This window comes from Rhizophagus irregularis, chromosome 13 (genome assembly GCF_026210795.1).
Source record: "Rhizophagus irregularis chromosome 13, complete sequence".
Classification (NCBI taxonomy): domain Eukaryota; kingdom Fungi; phylum Glomeromycota; class Glomeromycetes; order Glomerales; family Glomeraceae; genus Rhizophagus; species Rhizophagus irregularis.
The window spans coordinates 489663-517164 of record NC_089441.1 but is presented as its reverse complement, the minus strand read 5'-3'; the positions used below and the strand labels follow the sequence as shown (position 1 = coordinate 517164).

Sequence of the window (27502 nt, the reverse complement as noted above, 5' to 3'; positions counted from 1 at the left end):
TTCCCGCACAAAAACTTTCTTTAATTTTTCTTATAAACGTTATCGTTTTTACTTTGGTATTTTCACACCATGTAACTTCTCCATTACTCACAATTTTGGAAGTGAACACACACAGTTGTGTAGTGTCCCCTCTCCCTTCATTATGTCTCATAATAGACGAGCCTGCGTTTCTCATCATAAAAATTTAGACATTTTTCATAATGTCAAGAAACACACCCCGTTATTGACCCATAATGACACTATTAACCACAAAGAAGCTCACGCATTGCACACTTATTTCAACTGGAAACATGGCACGAAAAAACATGTTTACTCAAATCGCTTAGGCATTTCGTATGATGTCTCGTACTTAGCGAACGAATATAAACATTTCAACACGCAGAAGAAACACCTTATGTACCGTAAACGGTTCGATAATTTCCGTTCACACCATTCCGACAATAGTAAAAGGAGTAACAAACAAAAATCCCGCTTTCAGCGGGCATGTAGATTGGTTTTCTACAATCGTGGTAATAACAAAAAGTCACAGAGACGTGTGGATAGTCTTGAAGAAAAACTTCAGCGTGGTAGACAACACCGTTTTCTATTTTTACCTTCACAGTATATTAACAAACCTATACAACATGTGAATTACCATAACCCGTTCCGCCGACCCGCTCCACGTTATCCAAGGGACGATTCAATTAGTACGACAAGTACTTGCTCGCCTGCCACCAATTCACAACCCGTTCCCGTCGAAGATGAGAACATTTGGCACGACAAGCTGGGTATTTGGATTCCTAACAGTCTCCTTCCTTACGTAACCGATGAACCTGTTTATATTTCTAAAAGACAGGCCAAACTCAAAGGTCAACATTTTACGCCAGGCTGTGCGTATTGGTTAGATGGTATTAAAAAACGTAAAGAAGCTCATGAATTAGCTTTACGTCAACAAAAAGATCAAGAAGCATATGATAATGCTCGCCTCATTTTTGAAAAAGAACTTTCTGCCAGAGCTCAACTCTGGGGTACCTCTATCAACCGTATAGAATATCGTGAAGATATGACAAAAGACCTCACCAATTTCCAGGATCATTATCACAAGAAAATCTCGCCTCTGATTGAGCGTCGTGCTGTTCTAGAGAACAGGCATAAACAGGGAAAAAACATTTTCAAAACTAACAAACAATTACTCCAGTTAGAACAGGAGCTTGGTCGTTTTAATATCGACTATTTCTCAGTCATGAACATTGATGCCTCCCATTATCGTTATAAAGGACATACATCCGATGATGCGAAACAACTTGAAATCAGACCACATAAACGTCCTCCTGTCTCGACTATAAATGCAGACAGGCACACCACCCACATCAAAAAATTGAGACTAGATATTCTCTCTTCAGCAGACTTTAAAGTCTCCGCCTCACTTTAACAATTTTTAGATCACCTATCAGCTTATCTTTTTTTTAGTGGCACGCTGATAGTCATAGTTTGCGTTATACCTAGCCACTTTTTTTTACTTTTTTTGACTAGTATTTTTATACATCTTTTTTTTTTTTGGGTAACCCCCACGTACACCTTTTTAACAACGTACAACAATAAGAATAGTGTGAACCATTCCACCTCTTACAGTATTAACAGGTGGCGGTCTTTTCGACCGAAAGAAAAATACGGGTCTATGTTTAGATTGCCTTTTCTTTGGTCCATTGGGATGTGATGTCGTGTTAGGGACTCCTCCGGGTTTGTTAAAGGTACCAGAGTGGCGCTGTCCTTGGGCGGTTTGATTATAGCTTAGTATTAGATAGCGTTCGACTTTTGTTTTATCTTTTGTTCTTGTCTATCTTTCTGTAATCTTGTTCACGTGGTTTTTAAAAATAAAAATAAAAATAAATGTTTTTTTATTTTCAAGTAATAATAAAAAAATTATTCTTTATTTATTAAAGTCATTATGCATAATTTTTTACGGCTTATTAAAAAATATTGATTTATTAGAAAAAGCCATTTTTCTACAATTTACCGGGTGGTCCTTAAACTTTTTGCGCGGGAGTGTAACTATAAACGAGATTACTGATCTTAATACAATCATTAAAAATTTCTAAATATTTAATATCAAAATAATGAATATCAGAGTAAAGCAAAATTTTATATACATTAATCTCGTCTTTTTTATGCTTTTTATAAAATAATAATTAGTCATATCCGGAATTGAATAAATTTAAAAACTATCACGAGAAATGATTGGAACTATCACGTTATCACGTTCATGCGCAATAACGTACTTGAAATTTCAAAAAATTTTATGTATTAAAGTATAATTTATTTTTACAATAGGTTTAAAATTAGCTAAATTAGGTCAGGTAAAACTTAATTTTTCGGTTCTCATAACATAACAATTTTGAAAATGACCCGGCAACCCGACTTTTAATTTTTTTTCAAAAAATTTTATATGTAAAATTCATATGAAAATTTTTTTTTTTTTAACTTTTAAAAAATCTTACCCGGTATAAATAATAATATAAAATTTTTTTTTTGAAATTTACACCCATTTTTACTCAGAGAAACTCGGTAAGATTCGGTATAACTCAGAATAAATAAAAACTACACCACTGTAGCTCGGACCAGTGCTCTATCTAACAATATGGTTTTACCTTATTCTGAACTTTACCGAGTTTTACCGAATGTACCTAGTTGTCTCTCGGTAACTATTAGGTGTTCCGTATATTATGAAATCAGCTGTAACAAAAACTGACCCGGCCGGGATATGAGAGTGATATGAGAAACGAAAAATTAATCTAATTTATTTTGTGGTTTTAAATTTTAATATTTATTTATTTTTTTTAAAAAAAAAAATATTTTATTTTTTGTAACTTATTGTTTAATATTTTTAACAAAGAAGATTCTAATGATACTAAAGTAAAAATCTTTAATGATAAAAAGAGTTAAAAAATTTATAAAAGTTTCCCCACTATCTCATATTTTGAATAATATAATTCACCTAATTTTAAAGTCAATTATAAAATTTTTATCGCTTGCATCTGCTGTTGGTTATCATAACAAATGCTAAAGCGAACTGGAAATTCATGATGTACTAATTGAAATGGAAAATCAGCATCAGATGGTGCTCTTTTACCAGATGTGATAAAATAGTTTCTAACTATATTTAATATGTAAATAGCGTGAAATTGTCACCTATACCAAAAACCCATTAGAATCTTAAAAAAAACCATTAGATTTCGCGTTGTTTATGTTTTTATTTTCAAGTATAAAAAATTTTTTTTTAATCAGCAATAAATAGGGTTATATCGAATTCAACACCTCTTCACATATATAAAAGTTTTTGGTGATCCCGTTTCGATGAAGGAAACTTATGTTTTTAACCTTTCCTCTTATTTTCATAATCTTTGCACCGATAAGTCTCTGAAAATCACCAAATATTATTTCTTCAATGTCATCTGATTCTTTCGGCAGCAGTTGAAAGGTACTTAATACAAAGTATTTCTGATATTTTCTCGTGTAAATCGATTGATTTGATATCCGATATTAAGACATCAATCAATGGCATATGTGGCATTATCCATTTTTTTTTGTGATTTGTTTTAATTAGTAAGTTTGTTTCGCAAAAGAATAAGAAAACAGTCATTTGTTTTACGAAAGAATATAAACTTTCAACAGAATTTTTTTCAATGTATTTATATGTATTTTTTTAAACAATTCCGTAATATACTAATATATTAATCGCAAAACAAGTTCATGTTATTTAGTGCTAATGAATTTATGATTCATTAGTCACAAAGATGTACAGTATAATAAATAATTTTTTTCTTAAAAATAAAAATCCAGATCAATTTATTGAAAATAGAATTTTTTATCATGTAATTTACTGTATATCTTTTTAAAAAAAAATTTTAAAAAAAAGAAAAGAATACAAAGATTCTTAGAGATAACAATAAGATATTAGGGATTCATAATTTTTTTTAAACGTGTTTATTTTTTTTTATTATATTTTATTTTATCGCTATTTTCGATTTAGTTGAAACTGATCAAATTATAAATAAAAATAATAAAATACGAAAACACTTACATCACATGTTGATCAACAATGATCAGCCAATGAAAACACATAATAATTTACTAAGTAAAATAATTATTTTCGCGTAAACGTTCAAAAGTTAAAAAAAAAATTTATTATTATGCCTTTTACAACTTTACAATAATTAGAAAATTTCACCAACCATTTAAAAATAATAATTACTATTTTAAATAAAAAATTATTCACAGATAATTGAAATATTACAACGTTTATATACTGTAATTGTGACGATATTTTTTAAAAAAAAAGTCAAAATCTTAGTGTTCTGTAATTCAAATGATTCTTTAATTTTGAAAAAAGAAATAAATCTTTTTCTAATTATAATCCAAAAATTGCTCTAACACAAATACCCAACGCATTTATCTATAGTTATAAACATTTAAAAATACATGGTATCTGGCTGCATATAAAAAAAGTTTTGTTATTATTAATAAGTATTTTCAGTTAAATACTTCAGTTAAATAAAAAATAATAATATAATACTTAGTATGAAGTTGCAGTTTTCGGTGAGGAACTGCTGTTATACTTCCATTATACTTAGAGTTGAATCGCTAGTAATCTCCCATTGAAACATTACGAAAATAAAAAAAAAATTATAAAAGTAATATAGGAGTGGCTTAGCATAATGCGTCAATCAAAATATTTTATATGTTCATATGTGAAACGTGATGCTTCATTAGTACAGTTTCACAAAATTACGAGTTTTCGGTCTTTTTATTATAATTGATCGACAAGCCGCAGTTTCAACCAAATTGAAAACGGCGATAATCGAATAATGTTTTTTGAAAAAATTGACAATTAATTGTCGTACTTCATTAGTAAAATTTATGTTAATCTTTATTTTTGTCTCCTATATCTTTTTTTTAATACGAGCTCTTGAAATATATTAATTTAATTGTACCCTAAATCATTACATAAATACCTCCGAAGGATGATCCACTATTGGTTTCATTAAAAAATCGAGAAAGTTGATGTTTGATTATCAAATGATTTAAGAAAGAATAGTTTAAAAATAATAGATAACTTTTAATGTTAAAAAATATCTTATTATAAAAATCAAGTTGTAAATGGTAATTTATGATGGGAAGTTCTACGACGTGGCTTTTATTTCTATAAAAATTCATTGGCAATTTGATATAGATTTCCTTTCGTAATGTAAATATATCTTTGATTGCATAATCAACAATTGAAGAAAGAACGAATATGTTAAAATATATTTTTATCTGAGGAAGGACGATTGTTAGATTGTTACAGTTTGGTAAATTTTGATTATTTTAAATCTTTTTGCGTCACGTGTTGGTATATACAAATAGTGATATCTTGCATATTTTTTACGAAATTATCTATAACGTTATTGTACTAGTGATATTTTATGACGCCATCATTTAATTACTATTGTTAAATTTGCACGCTTCAGACCTCCAATAGTCTTACGTATTTACGAGGTCCTTTTATTAAATATTATTGATTTGACATGTGTAAAGTTTTCAAGAATTAACATATTGCAAATATTTTTTATCAAGTAAAATTTAATTATGAAATTTATATAAAATTTATTAAATATATTGCGATGAAAGCTTATAACTTTAAGTAAATTATGTCTAAATGTATTAGCGGTGACGTGTAGAACCTCCAGAGGATCTTAATCTATAAATAAATAAAAAAATAAATAAAATTAATATTAATAATTTTAATTAATAAACTTAAAATATATAAAATACCTTTATTTTCATCATCATTTAAATATGTAATAATAATAGATGAATTAATAGGTTTTGGTAAATTATTAAACGTAAAAACTCTACTATTATATAAAACATCAGGAACTTTCTCATATGCATTTGTGTTAGTTAATTTTACACTATTAGCTTGTTTAAATATGGAATTAATTTCTTTTTCTTTATAACCGAATTTTTCTACTACTGGATATTTTTTATCATAAAAATTAATAGAATCCCTCCAAAAATATAATAATTCATGTAATTCATTAGCTGTTGGTCTTTGATTTGAATTTGCATTCATACATTTATAAGCTAATTTTTTATAAACTTCAGGAGTTCCTCTTCCAAATTCTGGTCTGATTCCATTACATATTTCTGATGCTAAGTTAGCATCATGTCTTCTTTTATAAAAAGGTGGTTTACCAGATGATATTTCTGCCATAATTACGCCAAAACTATAAATATCTGAAGATAATGTATAAGATTCACCAATTAAAACTTCTGGAGCAATATAAGATAATACACCACAAATTTTATTATCTGATTCTTGCTTATTTGATGGTTCAGAATATTCAAAATTTGATAAATAAGAATCACCATCATCTTGTAATATATTTCCGCTATGAACATTTTTATGATAATAACCAAATTCATGTAAATTTTTAAGATCAATTGCTAATCCATATAAATAATTAATCTTTTCTTTCCATGAAATTGTGCTAAAATGATTTGAAAGAACATATCTCAAATTTCTTTGATTTGCAAATTGTATAACCACAAAAAATTCTTTAGTTTCTGGATCCTTTGATATTCCATAAAATTCTAAGAATGAATTATTCCTTGAATAAAGTTCCCAATGCATTTTAATCTATTATAAAATAAAGTAATATATTAAATATTTTTTTTTTTTCTGTCGTATAATAAAAAATTTTATATAAATTATTATATTACCTCATTTAAATTTTCATCTGTAATAGTTTCCGATCCGTTTAACCTTTTTAAAGCAACTTTCATGGGTTTAGGATCCAATTTTCTCCAACTTCCATCATCTTGTATAGTATAAATTGCTTGACCATCATTCCATGTCGCAGAATATATTTTGGAATATTCATCACCAATTTGTTCTACATTTTCAAATCTATCAAAAGGTATCCATTCAACAAAACTATTAAAATTAAATTTTCTTGCGTCATAAATTGTATCCTTAATAAATTTATCAATATCATTATTTCCACTAGTCCAACCTTCTATTTTATGACGAGGATCACATTCTTTACACCATAATTTTTCGTTAAATGGTTTATCACAATAAGAACAATTTTTTTTGTCGATATTGTCGATATTGTCAATATTTAATTTATTAAATTCAGTTTCTGTTGAAACTTCTTTAGTTTCATTATTTTTATTCATATCCATTTTTTTTTCTTTTTTTTTTTTACGTTGTAGAAAAAAGTTATTTTTTTTTTGCGTGGGCGTTATATTGTTATATGTTTTAAATAATAAGAACGAAAAAGGAGTTAAAATAAATATTAAAATCCCCAAATTAGTATTTATTTACTCGTGTAACTGTGTAACTGTTAATACATAGTTACGTAATTTACGCAGTATGTGTACACAAAAAAAAAATTTGAAAGTTGATCAAAGAATCATTGTTTAAATGAATTAATTAAATTAAGATGGAATGTTCAAAAGAATGAACCTTAAAAAAAAAAATGAATAAATTACTAAAATTAGTAAATAGCATTTTTAGTTTTTTCCGAATAATCGGAGAAATACTTCACCGATTTGAAATTACTTCATTCATATTGTTTATTTATTGTTTATTATTGACAATATTGACAATTCTCGCCATCAATTTAACTTTGAACAATTACCATATTTAGAAAAGTATTGTTCACGCTATTTTGGAGTTAAATAAAGGGAATATTTTAAATGATTTTTAGTGTTCCGTTGCTTATGTTGATGCTGTCAAATACGTTATAATTGAATCAAAAAAAAAAATTCTAATTTCATATTTTTTTTCGATTTATATACTAATAAAAAATCAAATTTCCAAATACATCATTTTTTTCTAGAAATTTACGTTATATCAGTACTTTTAAAATTATGATTAGTCTAATATTTTAAGTTATTTTAAGTCAGTATTCCCTCATACTTAGAATCTCTGCAAGAATTTTTCAAATGAGAATTGAGTATTATATTATCTGTTAATAATAAAGGTAATAACAATTAAAGTGCACAGAAAAAATGTACAAAAGCTAAATACATTATTTATGTGCGACATAATAAATTTTCGTATATCGTATTTAAAAAAAGGAATTAATGGATTTTAGCACAACACATGGAACTTTCCAAAAAATATATTTTATCAAAAAGTCAATCCTAAAACACTTTGATTTAAATAATTATTTGCGTTGTATTACCGTAAATAAATAACAGTTATTGGGTATGGTGGTTAAAATATCATCCGAACTGCGGAGCAGTTCGGTGATATTTCAATAGATCATGTTTCAATTGTTTCATATAAATAAACTCAATAAGCTATTTAATTAACATATAGTATTTACCTGTATATGCGATATTTATCTAAATGACGTAATGCGTTAAAGATAAAGTATCAGTATGTTAAAAACAGCAATTACATCATGATCAATTTGGCTGCATAATAATTAGGTATTATGCGTTAGAGCAATATTAAAAAATTTTCTTTGCATTTTCTGCATATTTTGGACATTTCCACTATTTTTTTCAAAAGAATGTGTGAAAAAATAAACGTATGATACAATTAAATATCAAGAAAAATGTTTTATTATTCATGAGTATAAAAGATTAAATCTTATTTACATATATATAAATAAAAGTATTATTATAATATTATACACTATACAGCTATACCTTATATAATATGTAATCATTCATTTTATGTGAAAACTTTAATTTTCGATTAGTTAGTAATATTAAAATCATATGATCTATTCATTTATATTTTTTATATATTACTTGATTTTTTGATTAAACAGGGTGCTATTGATTACGTGTTTAATTTTATAAAAATGAAAAGTAAAAAAATTTTTTAAACCCCTGAAAAGAAATTTAACGCATTGGAACGTACACATGACCCCAATTACCTGTAAAATTTAATATATGTGATATTTAATTTAAATGACGTAATACATCAAAATATCATAGATATTTATGCAATAGTAATTATTTGTACCTTAGTTTTAAAAAAAAATATCAGTACGACGGTTCACTTTTTTCAAGAAAATATATGTATATGAATTACAAAAATAATATTATTATATATAAATTTACAGTATATATATATATATATATTATACAGCTACACCTTATTTAATATGTATTTATCAACATCATGTCTAATCTTGCGAATTTCATTGATATAAGATGTAAGTAATTCCTTATCCTTGCTATCCATTTTCTCTGAAAAGTTTACATTTGTCTGAATTCTTGGTTCATTTAACAAGAAATTATTAATTGTTTTTCTGATTTCGCGAAACTTATCGTTAAGTAATTTCTTATCTTTTTCACTCATATTATTTGAAACTTTAATTCTCGTTCTTCTATATATTTTTCAAATACTTCTAGAGTTTTTCGTCCATTAAACAGGTGACTATTAATTATATGTTTAATTCTATCAAATTCATCTACAAGCAACTTCTTATCACCATTGTTCATATTAGTTGAAAAACTCGATATTTGAACATTTTCCTTATATTTATTGAATATTTCTTCATCTTCTGGTATATCTAATAGGTGACGAAAAATCACATAACTAATTTGTTGAAATACATTGTTAAGTAATTTCTTATCTTCATCCATATCTTCTGAAAAATCATTATTTTGAAGATAATTGTATGCATCGAATATTTCCTCAATATCTGGTTTACCTAACAAATGTTTGTCAATCAACTTTCTAATTTTGCGAAATTCAGCATTAAGCAATCCCTGATCTTTTTCATTTATTATTTGCAATTCGTTATCTTCGTTTTTCAAATCGTCTGAAAATTTTAATTCTCGTTCATATTTATATGCAGCCAATTTTTTCTGATCTTTTGATTTAGTATCATACAAGTATACATCAATAACATATCTCATTTTGTTAATTTCATTGTTAAGCAATCTCTCATCTTCTTCATTTATACTTGAAAATTTATAGTATTCTCTATCTTTTTCATATACATGAAATATTTCCTCAATATTTTCCACATTCAATAGCCAGTGATAAAACTTGATGAATTTATTTTTAAGCTTATTTTCAAGCCTATTTTTAAGCCAACTCCGATCTTTGTTCATTTTGTAAATATTACTTTGATTTAATAGATGGTAATAAATTGTATATCTAATATTATTAAATTCATTTACAAGTAATTTCTTATCTTTGCTGTTAATTTTTGAAAATTTTAATTCAGATTTCGGATAAGATCTTGTTGAAATGAGACTATACAGACTATATGACATAACACCCCCAAAATGCCTAATGATTATTTAAAAGAAAATCATTAATACAACTCGGTTTATAGTTTTAAATTATCAAGCAATTAAAGTTACTAACCAAAAGCGCCACCGGCTGCTGAAATCGCACTATAAATAGTATTTGATCTATATAGAGATTATAAATTAAATGTTAATGTAATGTTCATAATTATCATAACTGAGAGTATTAACAATTAATTTACCGTTCTTCGCTTATCTGTTCTTGAATAAAGCTTCCAGCGGCTACAGAAAAATAACCAGTTGTTCCTTCTGGCATATTATACGGATTATTATTAAAAGGAAAATAGTTGATAAAATTTTCTATTTTTGACGTCACGTGGTAATTGGGACGAAATCCAAGAATAGCACTAACATCACCCGAAAGAATGGACCTATAAGTACTCGTTTTAAACTTGACCTTGAAAATGCATAACAATAAAATTATTAAATATGACGTGAACTAAATAATTAAATATGTGAAATATCTTACCACAGCAGCATATCTGGCCATCCCGGCAATAAAGTTTAATTGAAGCTTCAACTCTGACAAAGTAGCTTTGTCCATTTGGCTAATAGCCTTGTTCGAATTTGTCATTGGATTAAAATCTATTTTTTAAAAAAAAAATTAGTTTTAATTAGCAAAGATCAAATCAAATATAATTTCCCGTGCGATTATTACTTACCAGAAGGAATTACTAGTATGGTAAGTGATGCTATGCCAATAGTGTTTGCCTCTGTAGCAGTCGTGTTATCATAGAAATAGAAACCAATCTTGTTCAAACCACCTATGTCTGGTTTGGTAAATTTGATGGTTTTATTAGCTTTGAAGGTGAGACAATGTTCTCTATAGATATCATAATCGACTACATCAGGAAGTACATAGTTATTACAGCCATTAAGTTGGCTATTCTCGACATTATTTGTTATAAGGTCACAGCGTAAAATTTTCAATTCTCGGGTTCCACATATTGCTATATCTATTATAATTAAAAAGCGTCTGCTTAGCGTAACTGTTCAATATTTTAATATTTTAATTTATTGAAAGTAAGATCTTACCAGGGACGTCAATTTCATTCAAAAAGATTTGGTCAACTTTTAAGTTTGACTTATCTTTTACGATGTTATATATTAAGTAGCATGAGTATAAAGGATATAATCCAAAAGTTGAAACGTATAAAATGAAACGGATTGAAAGAAACGCGAATATCCTTCTCATAATTAATATAAGTTTAACAAACAACAAGAGACTGTTAATTTTTGAAAAAAAAAATTTCAGGTCCTTTTTATTATAAATTGCGTAGCATTTAAAATCTTGTTTCACAAGAAAAAGTGATTGTAAAAACTAAATAGCATCTCATAGAATTTTTCTTTTTTTTTGATATTAGTGATTGTAAATTTCCAATAACGTCAGGACAAAAAATCTCATGTTGTCAGTTTTCTTTTTATAGTCAAAAGAACGAGCTTAATCTGCAAGATATATGTATGTATAATAAAAAAAAAAATTCGTAGTTTTGAAGCATTCACAAGATAAAGTGATTGTAAATTTCCAATAACGTCCAAAATTACGAATTTTTTTTTTTATTGTTACACACACATATCTTGCAAATTAAGCTCGTTTTTTTGACTATAAAAAGAAAACTGATAACATGTGATTTTTGTCTTAAACAGGAGGCTGAAACCAATGTATCAAACGGGGTTTCCGATAATTTGGGTCTCCCAAATTCAGATTACTGCATTTAAAACGGGTGCAACTGGGTACAATCGACCTTGTGCCATGTTAAAAGGTTTTGAAAATAAAATAGTAATAATAATAATAATAATAAAAGGCAAAACAAAATTTGTTAAATTTAAAGATGATCCAATTTTTATGAATTTTTACATATTTACACATATTCAACCGACTACCATTAAATAATCCAGCCAAAATGTTTTTTATAGTTCAACCAATTTTTGGAGTTAGTTGAGTTATGGATATTTTCAGTTTTAAAACTGTATTTTTTCAATTAAAAGTCCAAAATCGAACCGAATTGCATACCCAATTGATACACAAACTAGGAACATGGATATTATATTTGAACAGTACCAGAAATTTTCTGTCCATACAATTTATGATATTGAGATTAGTCACGTGGTTTAAATTAACCAATAAGAGCATAAAACACGCCAAAAATCATAATAATATTAGGTTTTGATAATTTTGAACAATTAAGTGTAATGTACTAAAATATAACAATTTAAAATGGTAAAATAGCAGGTTATTAAAGGTTATTTTGTTCTTATGATCGACAAGGTGCGTATTTTACAAATTTATATTATTTGATGCTATATAAACAGAAATAATCTTATTTTAAAATAGCTTACGACTTCGATAGAATAAACAAACAATAAGAACGAATTTTGTATTTTTCATATCAGACAAATATGCATGCACTTGTCCAAATAAATCAAAACAAATATTTGCTTTGTATGAATAAAAATTTTGAACCAAATGAACATCTAATCATGTTAAAGTTTTTTATTAATTATTATGGGGAGTTCTTGTGTATCAAAATTTATTTGATTGAGATCTCCTAATTTAATTTTAATACAAAAAAAAAAAAAATTTTGTAAATAGAAATCTAAATAGAAAATTGAGTCCAGTGTGAAAAGTAGCACAAAAAAAAAAATTTCTTATTATCATTATTATTTAAGGAAAACAAAACAAAACAATATATATAATACTGTATGTATTGTCGATTTGCGTCAGGTGACAGCTGATGTGCATCAGATCTTCTCCAGTAACACCAACAAATTTCTACCTCACGTGACCTAAAAATGTTCGTCACCGACATTACACCCCACCGCGTTTATATTTATTGAATCTGAGGGACAATTTTTTTGCCTCCCAAAATTGTTTTTTTCACATCCCATTAAATGTCACCGGTCACGTGGGTAGAATTTTTAATTATAAAATTGTTGGTGTTACAACGGTAAATTGTGCATCAAGATGCAGAACGCTCGGATCGACACTTGAAAATGAAATCTTGGATTCTTTTTAGCATCATGAATGAATCCATTGTGATACCATAAATAAAATAAAGCATGATATTCAAAAATATATATATTTTTGGTGGCTTTTCAATTAAAGATAGAGTGATTTATGGATCATCAAACCAAATATTTAATAGTTTAGAGATAATTTAACTAATATATAAAAGAGTTTGATAACTACAATTTAGATATTGTATAGATACATAAATTTCCTTTAAATTATTATTTATACACTTTTCTAATTTGCAAAATTCATCGTTAAGCAAGTTATCTAGCATGTTAGTTATCACGATGTGCCAGATCCTTCTGTAAATAGTTTATTTAACCCAGATAAAAAAATTCTTGATTACTAAATTTGGTTTAAATTTTTGCAAGATTCTTGTAACATGCTTTATGCATATACTGCTAGTGAGGAAAAGGAACTTTAGCTTACATAATTATTATAAAAAAATTTCATTTTCTCTCAGTTGCTGATTAAAAAAAGGATAATACAATATTACAATGGATAAACTATTGTCATATGAAAATGTTAAAAATGATGATCTTATTCTCTTTTAGACTTGAATCTTGATTTTGACTTTGGAGTTTGGACGTTTCTCATTTTTTTTTTTACTTGAAATATAAGTAGGAAAATATTTTATATATTAAATGTTTGTTTTATTTTAATAAAATAGTAAAAAAAAGAGAATAAACCAATGTATTGGTATAGAACACTAAAATACTTGTAATTAATCAGTCGATCTTGGACTGATATCAACATCCTACACTCGTCACCTTTAAAATAAGCAAAGTTCCTTTTACAAGAAATATGAATTATGTATATCCTGAAATATTGAGTTGAATGTAACATTATCGTTATAATCTATATAATTACAATAAATTTTGATATTTGATATTTAGCATCAACATTAGCATGAACCAAATAGACTTAGCTAATGATATTATTTAATTACTAATTGAATGAGTTGGCGAGGAAAATTTCTGCATATCGTAATTTTAAAGTATGAATCACATAAAAAAAATTTTTTTCTATTTTTATTATATTTTAATAAAATTATTAAATAAATAAACCGAAAATAATTTTCCAGTCTAACTTTTTTCAGATTACTTGAGGCCGGCATGTTATTTTGATTGACACAAGATATAAAATTAAATTATTTCATCATTGATCTTCAAATTCTTTTTATTAAACGTTTTTAATAAAAACGAAGATGGTTCCGCAATTAAAAAAAATGACAAATCGAAAAAGATGAGTGAAAAAAAAAATGAAAGTAAAAAATTTTTTAAACCCCTGAAAAAGAAATTTAACGTATCGGTCGCATCGTCCCAATGACCGAAAACGATGATATCATAATTTCATTAACCGGAATTGGAACGTACACATGACTCAAATAGTAGCTATGCAGGAGGGTAATCTAAACGTCAAAGATATATTTTACCTGTAAAATTTAACATATGTAATATATGTGATAAATGACGTAGTGCGACGGTTTCATTTTTCCAAATAAAAAAATAAATGCATGATACAATTAAGAAAAAATGATTTATTTTTCATGAGTATAAAGGATTAAAATCTTATTTATATATACAGTATATGTATATGAATACAAAAATAATATTACAGCATTATACATTAAACTATATTATATATTATACAACTACACCTTATTTAATATGTAGTTATCAATATCATTTCTAATATTATGAATTTTGTTATCGAAATTATTGATATAAGACATAAGTAATTCCTTATCTTTGCTATCCATTTTCTCTGAAAAGGTTTCTTTTGTCTGAATTCTTGGTTCATTTAACAAGAAATTATCAATTGTTTTTCTGATTTCGCAAAACTTATCGTTAAGTAATTTCTTATCTTTTTCACTCATATTATTTGAAAAATTTAATTCTCGTTCTTCTATATATTTTTCAAATACTTCTAGAGTTTTTCGTCCATTAAACAGGTGACTATTAATTATATGTTTAATTCTATCAAATTCATCTACAAGCAACTTCTTATCACCATTGTTCATACTAGTTGAAAAACTTGATATTTGAACATTTTCCTTATATTTATTGAATATTTTTTCATCTTCTGGTATATCTAATAGGTGACGAAAAATCACATAACTGATTTGTTGAAATACATCGTTAAGTAATTTCTTATCTTTGACCATATCTTCTGAAAAATCTTTATTTTGAAGAGTATCTCCTTCGTCCATACTCTTTATATCATTTGAAAAATTATTATTTTTAAGAAAATTGTATACATCGAATATTTCCTCAATATCTGGTTTACCTAACAAATGTTTGTCAACCAACTTTCTAATTTTACGAAATTCAGCATTAAGCAATTTCTGATCATCTTCATTTATTATTTGCAATTCTTTATCTTCGTTTTTCGTATCGTCTGAAAATTTTAATTCTCGTTCATATTTATATTCAGCTAATTTTTTCTGATCTTTTGATTTAGTATCATACAAGTATACATCAATAACATATCTAATTTTGTTAATTTCATTGTTAAGCAATCTCCCATCATCTTCATTTATACTTGAAAATTTATAGTATTCTCTATCTTTTTCATATACATGAAATATTTTCTCAATATTTTCCACATTCATTAGCCAGTGATAAAATTTGATGAATTTATTTTTAAGCTTATTTTCAAGCCTATTTTTAAGCCAACTCCGATTTTTGTCCATTTTTTCAATATTACTTTGATTTAAAGATGGTAATAAATTGTATATCTAATATTATTAAATTCATTTACAAGTACTAATGCCTTGTCTTCGTCGTTAATTTTTGAAAATTTTAATTCAGGTTTCGAATAAAATCTACTACGTTCATAGAATTCTTTGGAATCTTGACTGATATTAAGAGAATTACGTAAAAAGCCCAATGGATTTAAACGTGAATCACCAAAACAAAATACTATAATACCCGCCATGATAGTGCCTAATGATTATTTAAAAGAAGATAATTTAAAACTATAATTCAGGTTTATTAATGATTAATTTATTAAAGTTACTAACCAAAAGCGCCACCAGCTGCTGCGATCGCACTAAGAATGGTATTTGATCTATATAGGGTTCAAAAATTAGATGTTAATGTAATGTTCGTAATTATCATAACTAAGAATACGAGTCGACCCCTCTATAGTCACCCTATATGTAGTCACATCCTTTTATAAGCATAATTATATTAGCTTAGGTTACTAACAAACTTATTAAAAAATCTCCTCTTTGGTCACATCATACAATATTTTTATAATCATACCGTTTTTTTTTTCGGTCCCAAAGGGTGTGGTTATATAGGGAGTCGACTTTATTAACAATTAAACTTACCGTTCTTCGCTTGTCTGTTCTTGAATAAAGCTTCCAGCAGCTATAGAAAAATAACCAGTTGTTCCTACTGGTATATCATGCGGATTATTATTAAAAGGAAAATAGTTGATAAAATTTTCTATTTTTGACGTCACGTGGTAATTTGGATCTAATCCAAAAATAGCACGAGCATCCCTCGGAAGAATAGACCTATAAGTACTCGTTTTAAACTTCACCTTGAAGAAATATAACAAAAAATTAATAAATATGACGTTAACTAAATAATTAAATATGTGAAATATCTTACCACTGCAGCATAATTGACCATTCCGGCAATAAAGTTCAATTGAAGCTTAAACTCTGAAAGAGTAGCCTTGTCCATTTGACTAATAGCCTTGTTCATATTTGTCAATGAATTAAAATCGAAATCTATTTCAAAACAAATAAAATTTTAATTATCAAAAGGTCAAACTAAATGTGATTTTCGAGCGATTATTACTTACCGGGAGGAGTTAATTGTATGGTAAGTGAAGCTATGCCAAGAGTGTTCATTTCTGCAGCGGTCGTATTATCATAGAAATAAAAGCCAATCTTTTGCAAACCATCTATGCCACTGTTTGGTTTGACAAATTTGATGGTTTTATTAGCTTTGAAGGTGAGGCAATGATCTCTATAGATATCATAATCGATTACATTAGGAGGTAAATAGCTATTACAGCCATCAATTGGGGTTTTCTCGTCATTATTTGCTATTAAGTCACATCGTAAAATTCTTAATTCTGGGGATGCCCCACATATTACTATATCTATTATAAGTAAAAGGCGTCTGCTTAGCGTAATGGTTCAATAGTTTAATATTTTAATTTATTAAAAGTAAAATCCTACCAGGGACGTCAATTTCATTCAAAAAGATTTGGTCAACTTTTAAGTTTGGCTTATCATTTACGATGTTATATATCAAATAAGATGAGTAGAAAAGATATGCGATAATAATTAACAAGTATAAAAAGAAACGGAATACATGAAACGGTCGTGGCTCGTCACTCATGATTAATATAAATTTAATAAATAACAAGAAATTGTTAATTTTTGAAAAAATTTTTCAGGCTCTTTTTATTATTAATTGCGTAGCATTTAAAATCTTGTTTCACATGAAAACTATATATACATATACAGTATATTAATTGTAAAAATTAAATAATGAATAAATATATCAGCAGATTAAAATGATTGTAGATTTCCAATAACGAATATATGCATCTAAACTGCGAACTTTTTTATCATTACATTTATCAAAGTAATTGTAAATTTCCAATAACATCCAAAATTACGAATTTTTTTTTTTTTCATTACATATATATTAAAGAAATTTCGTATGCATATTCGCTTACGAATTTTTTTTTTATCATTACATATTCTGCAGATTAAATTCATTCTTTCGACTATAAAAAGAAAGATAATCACATGTGATTTTTGTCTTAAACAGGAGGCTGAAAACCGAACGTATCAAACAGGTTTTCTGATAATTTGGGTCTCCCAAATTCAGTTAAATACTGAAATAGGTACTCAAATATCAGTTGACCCGATACGATGTTAAAAAGAAGTACACAATAAGAGGTTTTGAAAATAAGAATTTGAATTTAAAAAATTTGTTTAAGGAGTATAAAATAATAATAATAATAATAATAAAAAGGCCGGATTTGTTAAATTAAAGGGTGATACAATTTTATGAACTTTTACTTATTTACACATTAAATAAAATAGTTCTTCAACCGACTACCATTAAATAATCCGGTCGAAGTGTATTTTATAGCTATTAAATATTAATCATGCACAAATCTAAACTAGAACAATAAAACTAAAAAATAGACTAAAAATAATTAAAGTAATTATAGCTCAAAACCGAACCGAATTCGATATACAAACAGTGAACATAGATATTGCATTTTTTAATATATCGAACTGTACCAGTAATTTTCTGTAATTAATTATTTTTTGTTCCCAGAATTAGCAATAGAATTTACAGTAATAATTGTGATGTTTATAGAATATCGTACTAAAATAAAATGAAACCTTTACAATTAACTAAAGTCTTAAACGGTAAACTAACCGGTTATTAATAAAAATAAAAATTTTTTTTGGTCTGCTGTTCAAATATTTGATCGACAAGGTGCGTATTTTATAAAATTTTAATAAAAATTTTAATATTAACAGTTAACGTTAAATAAGGATACAATTTCGACCAATAAATTTTGGGATGGCAGCAATTAAACATTATTTGGTATTGTATAAACGGAAAAAATCTTATTTTAAAATGGTCAATGATTTCGATAGCATTAGATAATGAGAATAATAATAAGAACGGATTTTGTATTTTTCATTCAGACAAATATGCATGCACTTATCCTAATAAATCAAAAAAATCATTGCTTTGCATGAATATTATTTGATGCGAGGCGACCAGGGCGTTCTTGTGTATCAAAATTAATTTGATTGAGATCTCTTAATTTAATCTTGTACAAAAAAAAAAAAAAAAAAAAAATTTCGTAAATAGAAATTTAAATGGAAATATTAATATCAAAAAAATTTTAATTGAGCCCCATTTGAAAAGTGCACAAAAAAAAAAATTAGATTTGCGTCAGGTGACAGATGACGTGAGTCAGATGCAGATATCGATTCTAATTTTGAGAAAATCGACTAATCGCGATTAATCGAATCTCAAGATTCGATTTAAAAAATTCGATTTTCGGTTTCGATCAATCGATTTTAATCGATATTATTACCATAAAAATCATGTCACAATTTGGATAATCAGGGTTTTTACGGAAAATCGAATTTTTTTTATTCCTTTAATATTTACATCATTGTCACTGGTTAATTCTGGCTAGTAAATTTGATCTTAAAAATGGTCAATTTGGCCTTGAAGTAGCTAATAATCATGAATTTTCATTAAATAGGCCAAATCGACCACTTTCTAAGTCAAATTGACCACTTTTAACCATTAGAAATAGTTTCGCTTAAGCGCGTGTATTCCCTATTGATTGGTACAAGTTTTGTACCACCTTGTAACCAAAAAAGTTTCTAGGTTACACGAAGTTAATTCTGGCCGAGCTTTAATGCCGGCCGGAATTAAAATTTTATTTACAGTATAAATCGTTACAGTACACACTTAAATTTTTTATATTATTTTAGGCCAAACATCAATGGAAACGAATAAATTTTATTAGGGCATTTACTAATTGGTGATTTATGTTAGTACAACCAGTTACTAAGTTTACTAAGTTGTATAAAAAATACCTATTACATAAGCCTGATAAAACAGTTACGAATATAATTTGCTGAGCTGCGCTCAGTAAATCCCACCAATCATATTGCTTATTGCAAATACAACAGTTACTCGGCACGGCACGAAGTGCCGAGTAACTATTAAAAGTATATCTAATATTATTAAATTCATTTACAAGTAATGCTTTAATATTATTAAATATTTTTTTCCATTTTTTTTTTTTCAAACTTGATTTTTTTAATATTATATATATATATATTTTTTGATCTTTTTTCAAACTGATTTTTTTAAAAAATTTTTTTTCCCTTCATAATCTATTTAATGATAATTTTTTCTTAATTGTTTTTCTTTTCCTCATTCTTTTGGCGTGTATTAAAGATAATAAATTATTGTAAATTTTTCAATTATCAATTTAATTTATAAATTTATTAACCCAATTATGGTTAAAAAACATTTATTATAAATTCGAATATCATGATTTTATTAGAAATGAACAAGTTCAAAATAAATCACATTTCATATATTTTACATTTTATAGTCCTAACTCTTCTTTAAACATGAACTGTTTTAATTAAAGTGTTAATCGCTACCATTTTCGGCGAAATGTCCGTTTGGCGAAATGGACGATTCGGTGAAATTGATTCGATAAAATGCACTTTCGGTGAAACGTCCCTTCGATGAAATATCTATCCCTTTGGTGAAATAGCTTCGGCGAAATGTACCGCAACCCGAAAAAAGTGTCTGATCACCTATAAATTGGTACAATTTTTTTATTAATCAACCCATCTTTTATGGTATAAGTAAAGTTGTTTCCCAAGCTGAATTATACTTACTTTGAAATTATACGAAATTTTAATAAAAATTGATAGAAATTTTAGGTTAAAATAAATTGTTTATATTTTAAATATAATTATTTGTCGTAATTTAAAATAAATTATTTTCAAAATTAATGAGATTGCTAACAAATTACACAAGTTTAAGAGAAATATTTAATATCTATTGATTGATATAAATTTTTAAACTAAAGAACAAATTACGATCTAGAGAAAAAGCACATTAGTAATGTTTCTAAAACAAAAATAAAATGTAAAAAAATAAAGAAATATCTCCATCATTTCATCCAATTTCAAAGTTTTAGAGGCAGTTCCTAAAAAAAAAAAAAATAAGGAAAAAGGAACGTTCAGTTAGTAACGTTAGTAACGTTCTTAAAACAAAAATAAAATGTAAAAAATAAAAACAAATACCTCTATTTCGCCCATTAAAAGTTCAAGAGGCTGTTTATAATAAAATAAAGAAAAGGAACGTTAACAATGTTCCTAAAATGAAAAAAATAAATAAAAAAAAAAGACACGACCAAGTAAACTGTGCCACAAATTTCAGACGTGCGTCAGAAATTTGCGTAAGTTGCCTAAAAAAATTTCCTTCCTCTTCAGTACTAGTAGGATATTGTCGATTAAACAATTTAAACATCATCTTGAAGAAATTCCAAGTGTTTACCATGCAATAACCAAAAACGTTCAAAAACGGGGATTAATGACGACGACAATTTTAAATTAGAGTAACTTTCGTCTTCCAAAAAAATGAAACGTGAGCAAAAAGATATTAAAATCCACGATTCAGAATTAAAATAATATCTTCTGTTCATCTTATTACAAATAATCGGGACACAAGTGGGTGAGCTTAATGCTAGTGATATAGTGATACTGTCATGTGATCATTATGTGTCACCCCGAAATTGATCGATGTTGCAAATGTTTAACATGATTAACATGTTGAACCTAATTAACATGTTGGACATGATCAACATGTTAGTCATATTATACATAATAGATATATTAAACATGTTGAATTTATTAGTATATGTATAATTTATTATAAATATAGGTCAATTTTCTTGTAGTAATGTTAAGGAATAAATAAAGTTTTTATTTAAGTTATAAAGTGATAGTTTTTTTTATCAAGTGAAATCCTTTATTCGTGTTTGGAAGTATATGCCGACGTACAGTCACGTCAGAAAGTATCACCCGATTCACTATTACATAGTAAATTACATATAAAAAATGAATACTGAGTTTTAAGATTAAAACAGCTCTTTCATTTTAACCTTCCCAAGGTTCAAATATTTTTATTTTAAAGAATATTATATTGGCTTTATAGTGATATAAAATTTAGAAATAATTAATAAAAGAAATATAAATATATATGCAGCTCAATTTTATATATAAATTTTATTTTTTGGATCTAAAACATATAAAAAAAAACTTTTTTACCTTATAAATAAAATAGCTCTTGCATTTTAACTTTCCCAAACATCAATATTTCAAAGAATATTGTATTGGCTTTAAAATGATATAAAATTTAGAAATGGTTATTAAAAGAAATTTAAATATGTATATAGCCTGAAATTTTCAATTTTTTATATGTTTTACTATAAAATTTGAATCGGGTGATACTTTCTGACTGTACAGCGCTATACAACACGTCTGATCAGATAATTTTGATACATTGTTTAATACATTGTCTAATTATACACTAATAAACCTTCTGCTACCTAACCACATAAATTGCTTAATAAATTTAAGCGTAAAGAACTGATACAACAATACTAAAGCAACAAAATAATTGGAGTCCATTATCAAAGTAGCAACAAAAATAAGTCGATTACTGGTTTTTCCAAACGATAAAGCTTCAAGTAAAGAGCATATAAATGAGTTACAAGAAAGAAATGCTTATCTTGATGGTTGAAATCGATGATATGATCTGTTATGATAAGGGACTGGCAAGATGCAGAATAATACTTATTGGATGAGTAGTTTGTACTTGGGTTGGGTAGGTCGAAGTTGAACGTGACGAATAAGTTGGATGTTTAAGTACTCACCTGATTATTATTCATGAGTAATTGCATTCATCGGTGCATGTTGGTATTAAATTCTTATGAAATATTTAGGATCAATTCGGGTTGTTTTTCTTTTTGGTATATCTTGTACCTCCTCGCAAATTTTACAGATCTTACCGCTTCCCGTGTAATTACTTGATACATAATCTAAGTAGGTCATACACTCGTCTTTTCTTACATATTAATTTATTTATTAATATATATACTGTAGATTTGTAGATTTACTCAGTATAGAAAAGATGCATGTTATACTAACTAGTATATTTTGACGGTGGATATAAAAACTTGATCCCCATTGAGATTGATAAACTTTATCAATCATTTTTTTTTTAACTTGAATTTTTTATTTATTTTTATTTTTTTTTATTAAAAACAATTTTTTCTTTTATGATTTTTATTTTTTTTATTAAAAAAAAAACAATTTTTTTTATTTTTATTTTTTTTATTAAAAAAACAATTTTTTTTATTTTTATTTTTTTTATTAAAAAAACAATTTTTTTTAAACAATTTTTTTTTTTCAAAAAGTTTTAAGTACTACCGGACTAAGGACAAATAGAATCGGTATAAGAACGCCAATTTAAAGCCAAAATCTCACAATTAGGTGAGAGCTGAGCGTGGAGAGCAGAATTTAAGGAAAATTAAATTGGTGCAATTTTATTTGATTTCTTCTGGTACCTACCGGACGCCTTGGATATTATTTGACTTCAGAACTTAAGATCGGTTTCAATGGAAAGTATGAATTAGGAGTGGTGATTTAAGGAATGTTAATAAACTTTATTAGCATTTCTTTTGTCTTTTTTTTTGTAGGTACCTACTTGAACGTCTGAACGAAGATTTTGGCCTTGGATTCTGAATGAAAGGTAGGCATTGGAAATTAGAAGTTAGGGGACGTTAGTAGGACCTTTACTACCGTTTCTTTAACCGTAGATACCTCCTACCTGAACACCTTGAAAGGTACAGGTTAAGTGCAACATTGCTTGGAGGACTTGGATGTTGCAATAGAAAATTTGGTTGGAATTTTATTTAAAGAAACTTTTTAACTAACGTTTCATTTTATTTTCTTTTTGTAGAGCGTTCAATATATATGTCTTCTTTGAATCTTGATTTCTTTTTACTTAAAAATGCATAAATAAATAACAAAAGTGATTAGGAAAATTTTTTTAATTTTAAAATTTTTTTTTTTATTGAACATCAAAGTTTATCAAATTATCTAGCAACTTCATAAGCTCATAATATGTACTAAATTTATAAAGTATAGCAGTATAACATTAAAAATTTCTATATTCAGAGTATAGTTAATTTGCAACTATACTGTATAGATTTTCATCAACTATATTATACAACTTCGGAGGTTATATCAACTCAAGATCGTTTAACCGAAAATGATAGCAATTCTATCATGTATAATATATTTTATTTAATGTAGTTTTCCTATTTATCGTATAAATAAAATTTTATGAAATTTTAGTTATATTTTAACATACTGTATGTATCTTAAAAAGTTTCACGCGATGCATTAATTATTTAAGTCGGTAAAAAATTTATTATCAAAAAGTAGCTGATCACGTCTTTTCATACAATAAAACAATATACAGTCAAACCTTTATATAACGATATGTCGGGACATATATGAAATTTTTAGAAAATATCGTTATATCAAAGTTATACTGATATTTATATGTCCTCACATATAGTGGGAAAATAAAATTTTATCGGTATAACAAGTTTTTAATAATATATCGGTATGTCGAATATCGGTATATCGAGGTTAGACTGTAATACGATTTGATCTAACCGTATAATAATTTGTTTTATCCATCAATTTCATCTAGTCCTTTTTTTAACTTATTTTTAAAATATTTTAAGAATACATGTTCATAAATAAATACTGTATGTAATGAGACATATAATTTAGAAAATAAAGCTACTCCTAATAATCAGCTGCTAGTTCATGTTTACATATCGTAAAATCATTTTCATATAAAATCTTTAATGCGTCTGCAATATAAATTTAATTATATTCCCGTTATCGCCACTTGTCCAATATATTGTTTCATTAGTATTTGAATAATGATCCCAGTTCACTGCACTATTAACATAATATAACAAGATTTTACTAAGTGCTTCTAACTGCAAGTAATAAATGTTTAAACCCTATAAAATCTGTATCATATATTATACAATTTGATGTACTTGAAGTTAAGCTTCTTTGTTTTTACCACAATCTTTCATTAATCTTTTCTTTAAAAAATGATGTTATTTTATTTTTAGAATAACGACCATATTTCATATTGCAGTTATATGTTTTTCTGTTAAACGCTTCCATTTCGTTGTTATCCTGCTTATTATCATTTCTAAACCATAATCTTATATATAAAAAACAATTAATTACTAAAATTTAATAATGAAATGGTAATAGATATTAAGTCCTCATTATTATTAATTTTTTGTACTTTTTAATATTGATAAATAATGAGTCAATTTTCAAAAGTTCGTAAATTACAAACGATTATATCTAAGAACATTTTTGTTTATTTAACTTGTAACGTTTAGTCAATTAAATCAAAAAAGGATTGGCAAAATCTCAATAGATTTAGATTAGTGGATAAATAATCTATGAATATAGTTAGTCACAGTTAGTGTTTCGATCCGTAGCGGTTTTATCCGGATTTTCGTCCGGATTGAATTTCATTAAATTTCGCTGGCACTATGAGTTTGGCCAGAATTAGTATAAATTTTTGGGATAATAATACTTTAATGTTGGTTTAAATTATAGTCTGTTTAAATCTGAAATTCATAATCTTTCTCAGCCATAATCGTCACATGAAAATATTCAAGTTTTCATCCGGATCGAAGCACTAGTCACAGTGTATTCTAAAATAGAATCCGTCATGCAAAACAAGTTTCATATTTGGAGATTTGGAGCTAAAACTGCTGTACCGAATTTTTTATTGATATATATACTGATATACATCTTTAGCCGCTAGTTCTTTTGGTAAAAAAAAAAGACAAAATAATGGTAAATATTTCTAATAGTTTGTAGTTTAATAATAATAATTTTAACTAATGTAATTTCTTTTTTTTAGATATGTTGTTTATGAAATTTGAGCCAGAATGCATACATATATAGAAATAAAAATCCTTAATTTATGAAAAAGCACACAATAGCATCATATTTGGAGAATATGCAAATTTTTCTTCAAACTAAAACACTTAGATGGCATAACTGGTAAAGTGGCAGTAAGAATTCCTTATACTCTATAGGGGTGCGTTATGCTTTAGTTTTCTGCGATGGATATGATATGTTTATACTGAAGAAAATACATAAAGCAATGAAACCATGTATCTGGTTTATGGTATGGATATAGCAACCATTATACTTTTTTTCTTCCATCCTATTTGTTGATTTTAGTTTCTCCAATAATGATTCTCTAAGAGTTAATGATGTACTTTTACCATCAATTGTTGAGAAAGATATTTGGACAAATTTCTGCAATTTAATATGTGAGTTACGTAAAAAGATCTGTATATCTTTTTCTATTTCCTTGTAAATTCACATTTCACAAAATAATATTTAAGGCTCGCTCATTTCTTTTTTTTTACTTGTAGTAAACAATTGAATGAATAATGATATTTGACTATTTGTTTATAGTATTTATCGATGTAAAATTGATGCTCATTTACATGTAAATATGTAGAGGATCAAGTGAATATAAGAAGATTAACGAATATCAAAATCATTAATATTTGTGTATCAATTAGGTAAACATTGCAGAGCTAGATCAAAGTACGCAGTTTTTATTATGTATTATTTGAAACTTCGTGATTATAGATCGGTCGGTTGTCTTTTGCACTGTGTGAGACGGACATAGAGATGCATCAATGCATAAGGGTTCCTTGTACTATTAGATTAAAATTAATAAAATTAATATTCCTGTGAGTATTGAAGGAAAAATTTTTTTTTCAAATAAATTTACATTATGATATTATTATTGAATAAGAATATATCCTTTCAGCGGAAAATTTTTTGAAACCAAATTAACTGGAGTTTGAATTTTTAAAAATTTAAATTTGGTAATCATTAGACATACAATAACAACAAAACAAAATTCATTCATGTGATCAAGTTTAACGAAAATATACTGTATACAAATAAAGTTTTGTTGAAATTACTTCTGCAAAATATACAAAATATGCTCATTAAAAAAAATATATATATATATTTTTTTAATCATGTGAATAGTATTGGAAATTTGAAATTTGTCATATTTATCGCGTGACCAATTGATATTGTTTCTTATTGTTACAGAAAATTTTTTTTTGGAAATGATTTTATTGAATTTTATAAATCTGGAACAATCAAAATAAATTTCCCAGATGCTATTATTTTTTTTTTGTACTAAACTCTATTTAGAATTTCTTTTATTTAAATAAATGAAAAAAAAAATCCTGTTTACCAGACCAAATTATTTATAATCATTATTAAAACATTACACATTATAAGCTGGTTTCTACTTTTTTTCACGAGGAATTTCTAAAAAAAAATTTTTTTTTTTTTTTGAATAATGAAACAATATTATCGGTTTCTTTCTAAAATGGATTCATTCAAACTTTGTTTAAGCAGTTACAGCAGATATTTTTTATTATCGGACCTAATTATTCAAAAAAAGAACATCCTACCGA

At 26.4% G+C, this 27502-nt stretch overlaps 6 protein-coding genes across 6 annotated transcripts; 1 reads left to right on the top strand and 5 right to left on the bottom strand.

The window, feature by feature from the left end:
* Window positions 1-394: 394 nt before the first annotated feature.
* OCT59_004746 (uncharacterized protein) lies at window positions 395-1411 on the top strand (the record flags this gene model as incomplete). Its single annotated transcript, XM_025332780.2, has 1 exon — window positions 395-1411. One exon carries the CDS (start codon window positions 395-397, stop codon window positions 1409-1411), a length of 1017 nt encoding a protein of 338 aa, XP_025167352.2.
* A 4300-nt stretch (window positions 1412-5711) lies between these two features.
* On the bottom strand, window positions 5712-7206 carry OCT59_004745 (uncharacterized protein; the record flags this gene model as incomplete). Its single annotated transcript, XM_025311198.2, has 3 exons — window positions 5712-5716; window positions 5791-6658; window positions 6742-7206. 3 exons carry the CDS (start codon window positions 7204-7206, stop codon window positions 5712-5714), a joined length of 1338 nt encoding a protein of 445 aa, XP_025173936.2.
* A 2136-nt stretch (window positions 7207-9342) lies between these two features.
* Window positions 9343-10107, bottom strand: OCT59_004744 (uncharacterized protein; the record flags this gene model as incomplete). The annotated part of the gene is made up of 1 exon (XM_025329542.2): window positions 9343-10107. One exon carries the CDS (start codon window positions 10105-10107, stop codon window positions 9343-9345), a length of 765 nt encoding a protein of 254 aa, XP_025167354.2.
* A 254-nt stretch (window positions 10108-10361) lies between these two features.
* OCT59_004743 (uncharacterized protein) lies at window positions 10362-11503 on the bottom strand (the record flags this gene model as incomplete). Its single annotated transcript, XM_066137898.1, has 5 exons — window positions 10362-10413; window positions 10491-10705; window positions 10778-10893; window positions 10971-11264; window positions 11344-11503. The coding sequence occupies 5 exons, from the start codon at window positions 11501-11503 to the stop codon at window positions 10362-10364; spliced, it is 837 nt and encodes a 278-aa protein (XP_065997095.1).
* Window positions 11504-14975: 3472 nt separating this feature from the next.
* On the bottom strand, window positions 14976-15935 carry OCT59_004742 (uncharacterized protein; the record flags this gene model as incomplete). Its single annotated transcript, XM_066137897.1, has 1 exon — window positions 14976-15935. One exon carries the CDS (start codon window positions 15933-15935, stop codon window positions 14976-14978), a length of 960 nt encoding a protein of 319 aa, XP_065997094.1.
* A 101-nt stretch (window positions 15936-16036) lies between these two features.
* OCT59_004741 (uncharacterized protein) lies at window positions 16037-17685 on the bottom strand (the record flags this gene model as incomplete). Its single annotated transcript, XM_066137896.1, has 6 exons — window positions 16037-16269; window positions 16347-16393; window positions 16659-16873; window positions 16945-17066; window positions 17141-17443; window positions 17523-17685. The coding sequence occupies 6 exons, from the start codon at window positions 17683-17685 to the stop codon at window positions 16037-16039; spliced, it is 1083 nt and encodes a 360-aa protein (XP_065997093.1).
* Between the last annotated feature and the right edge of the window lie 9817 nt (window positions 17686-27502).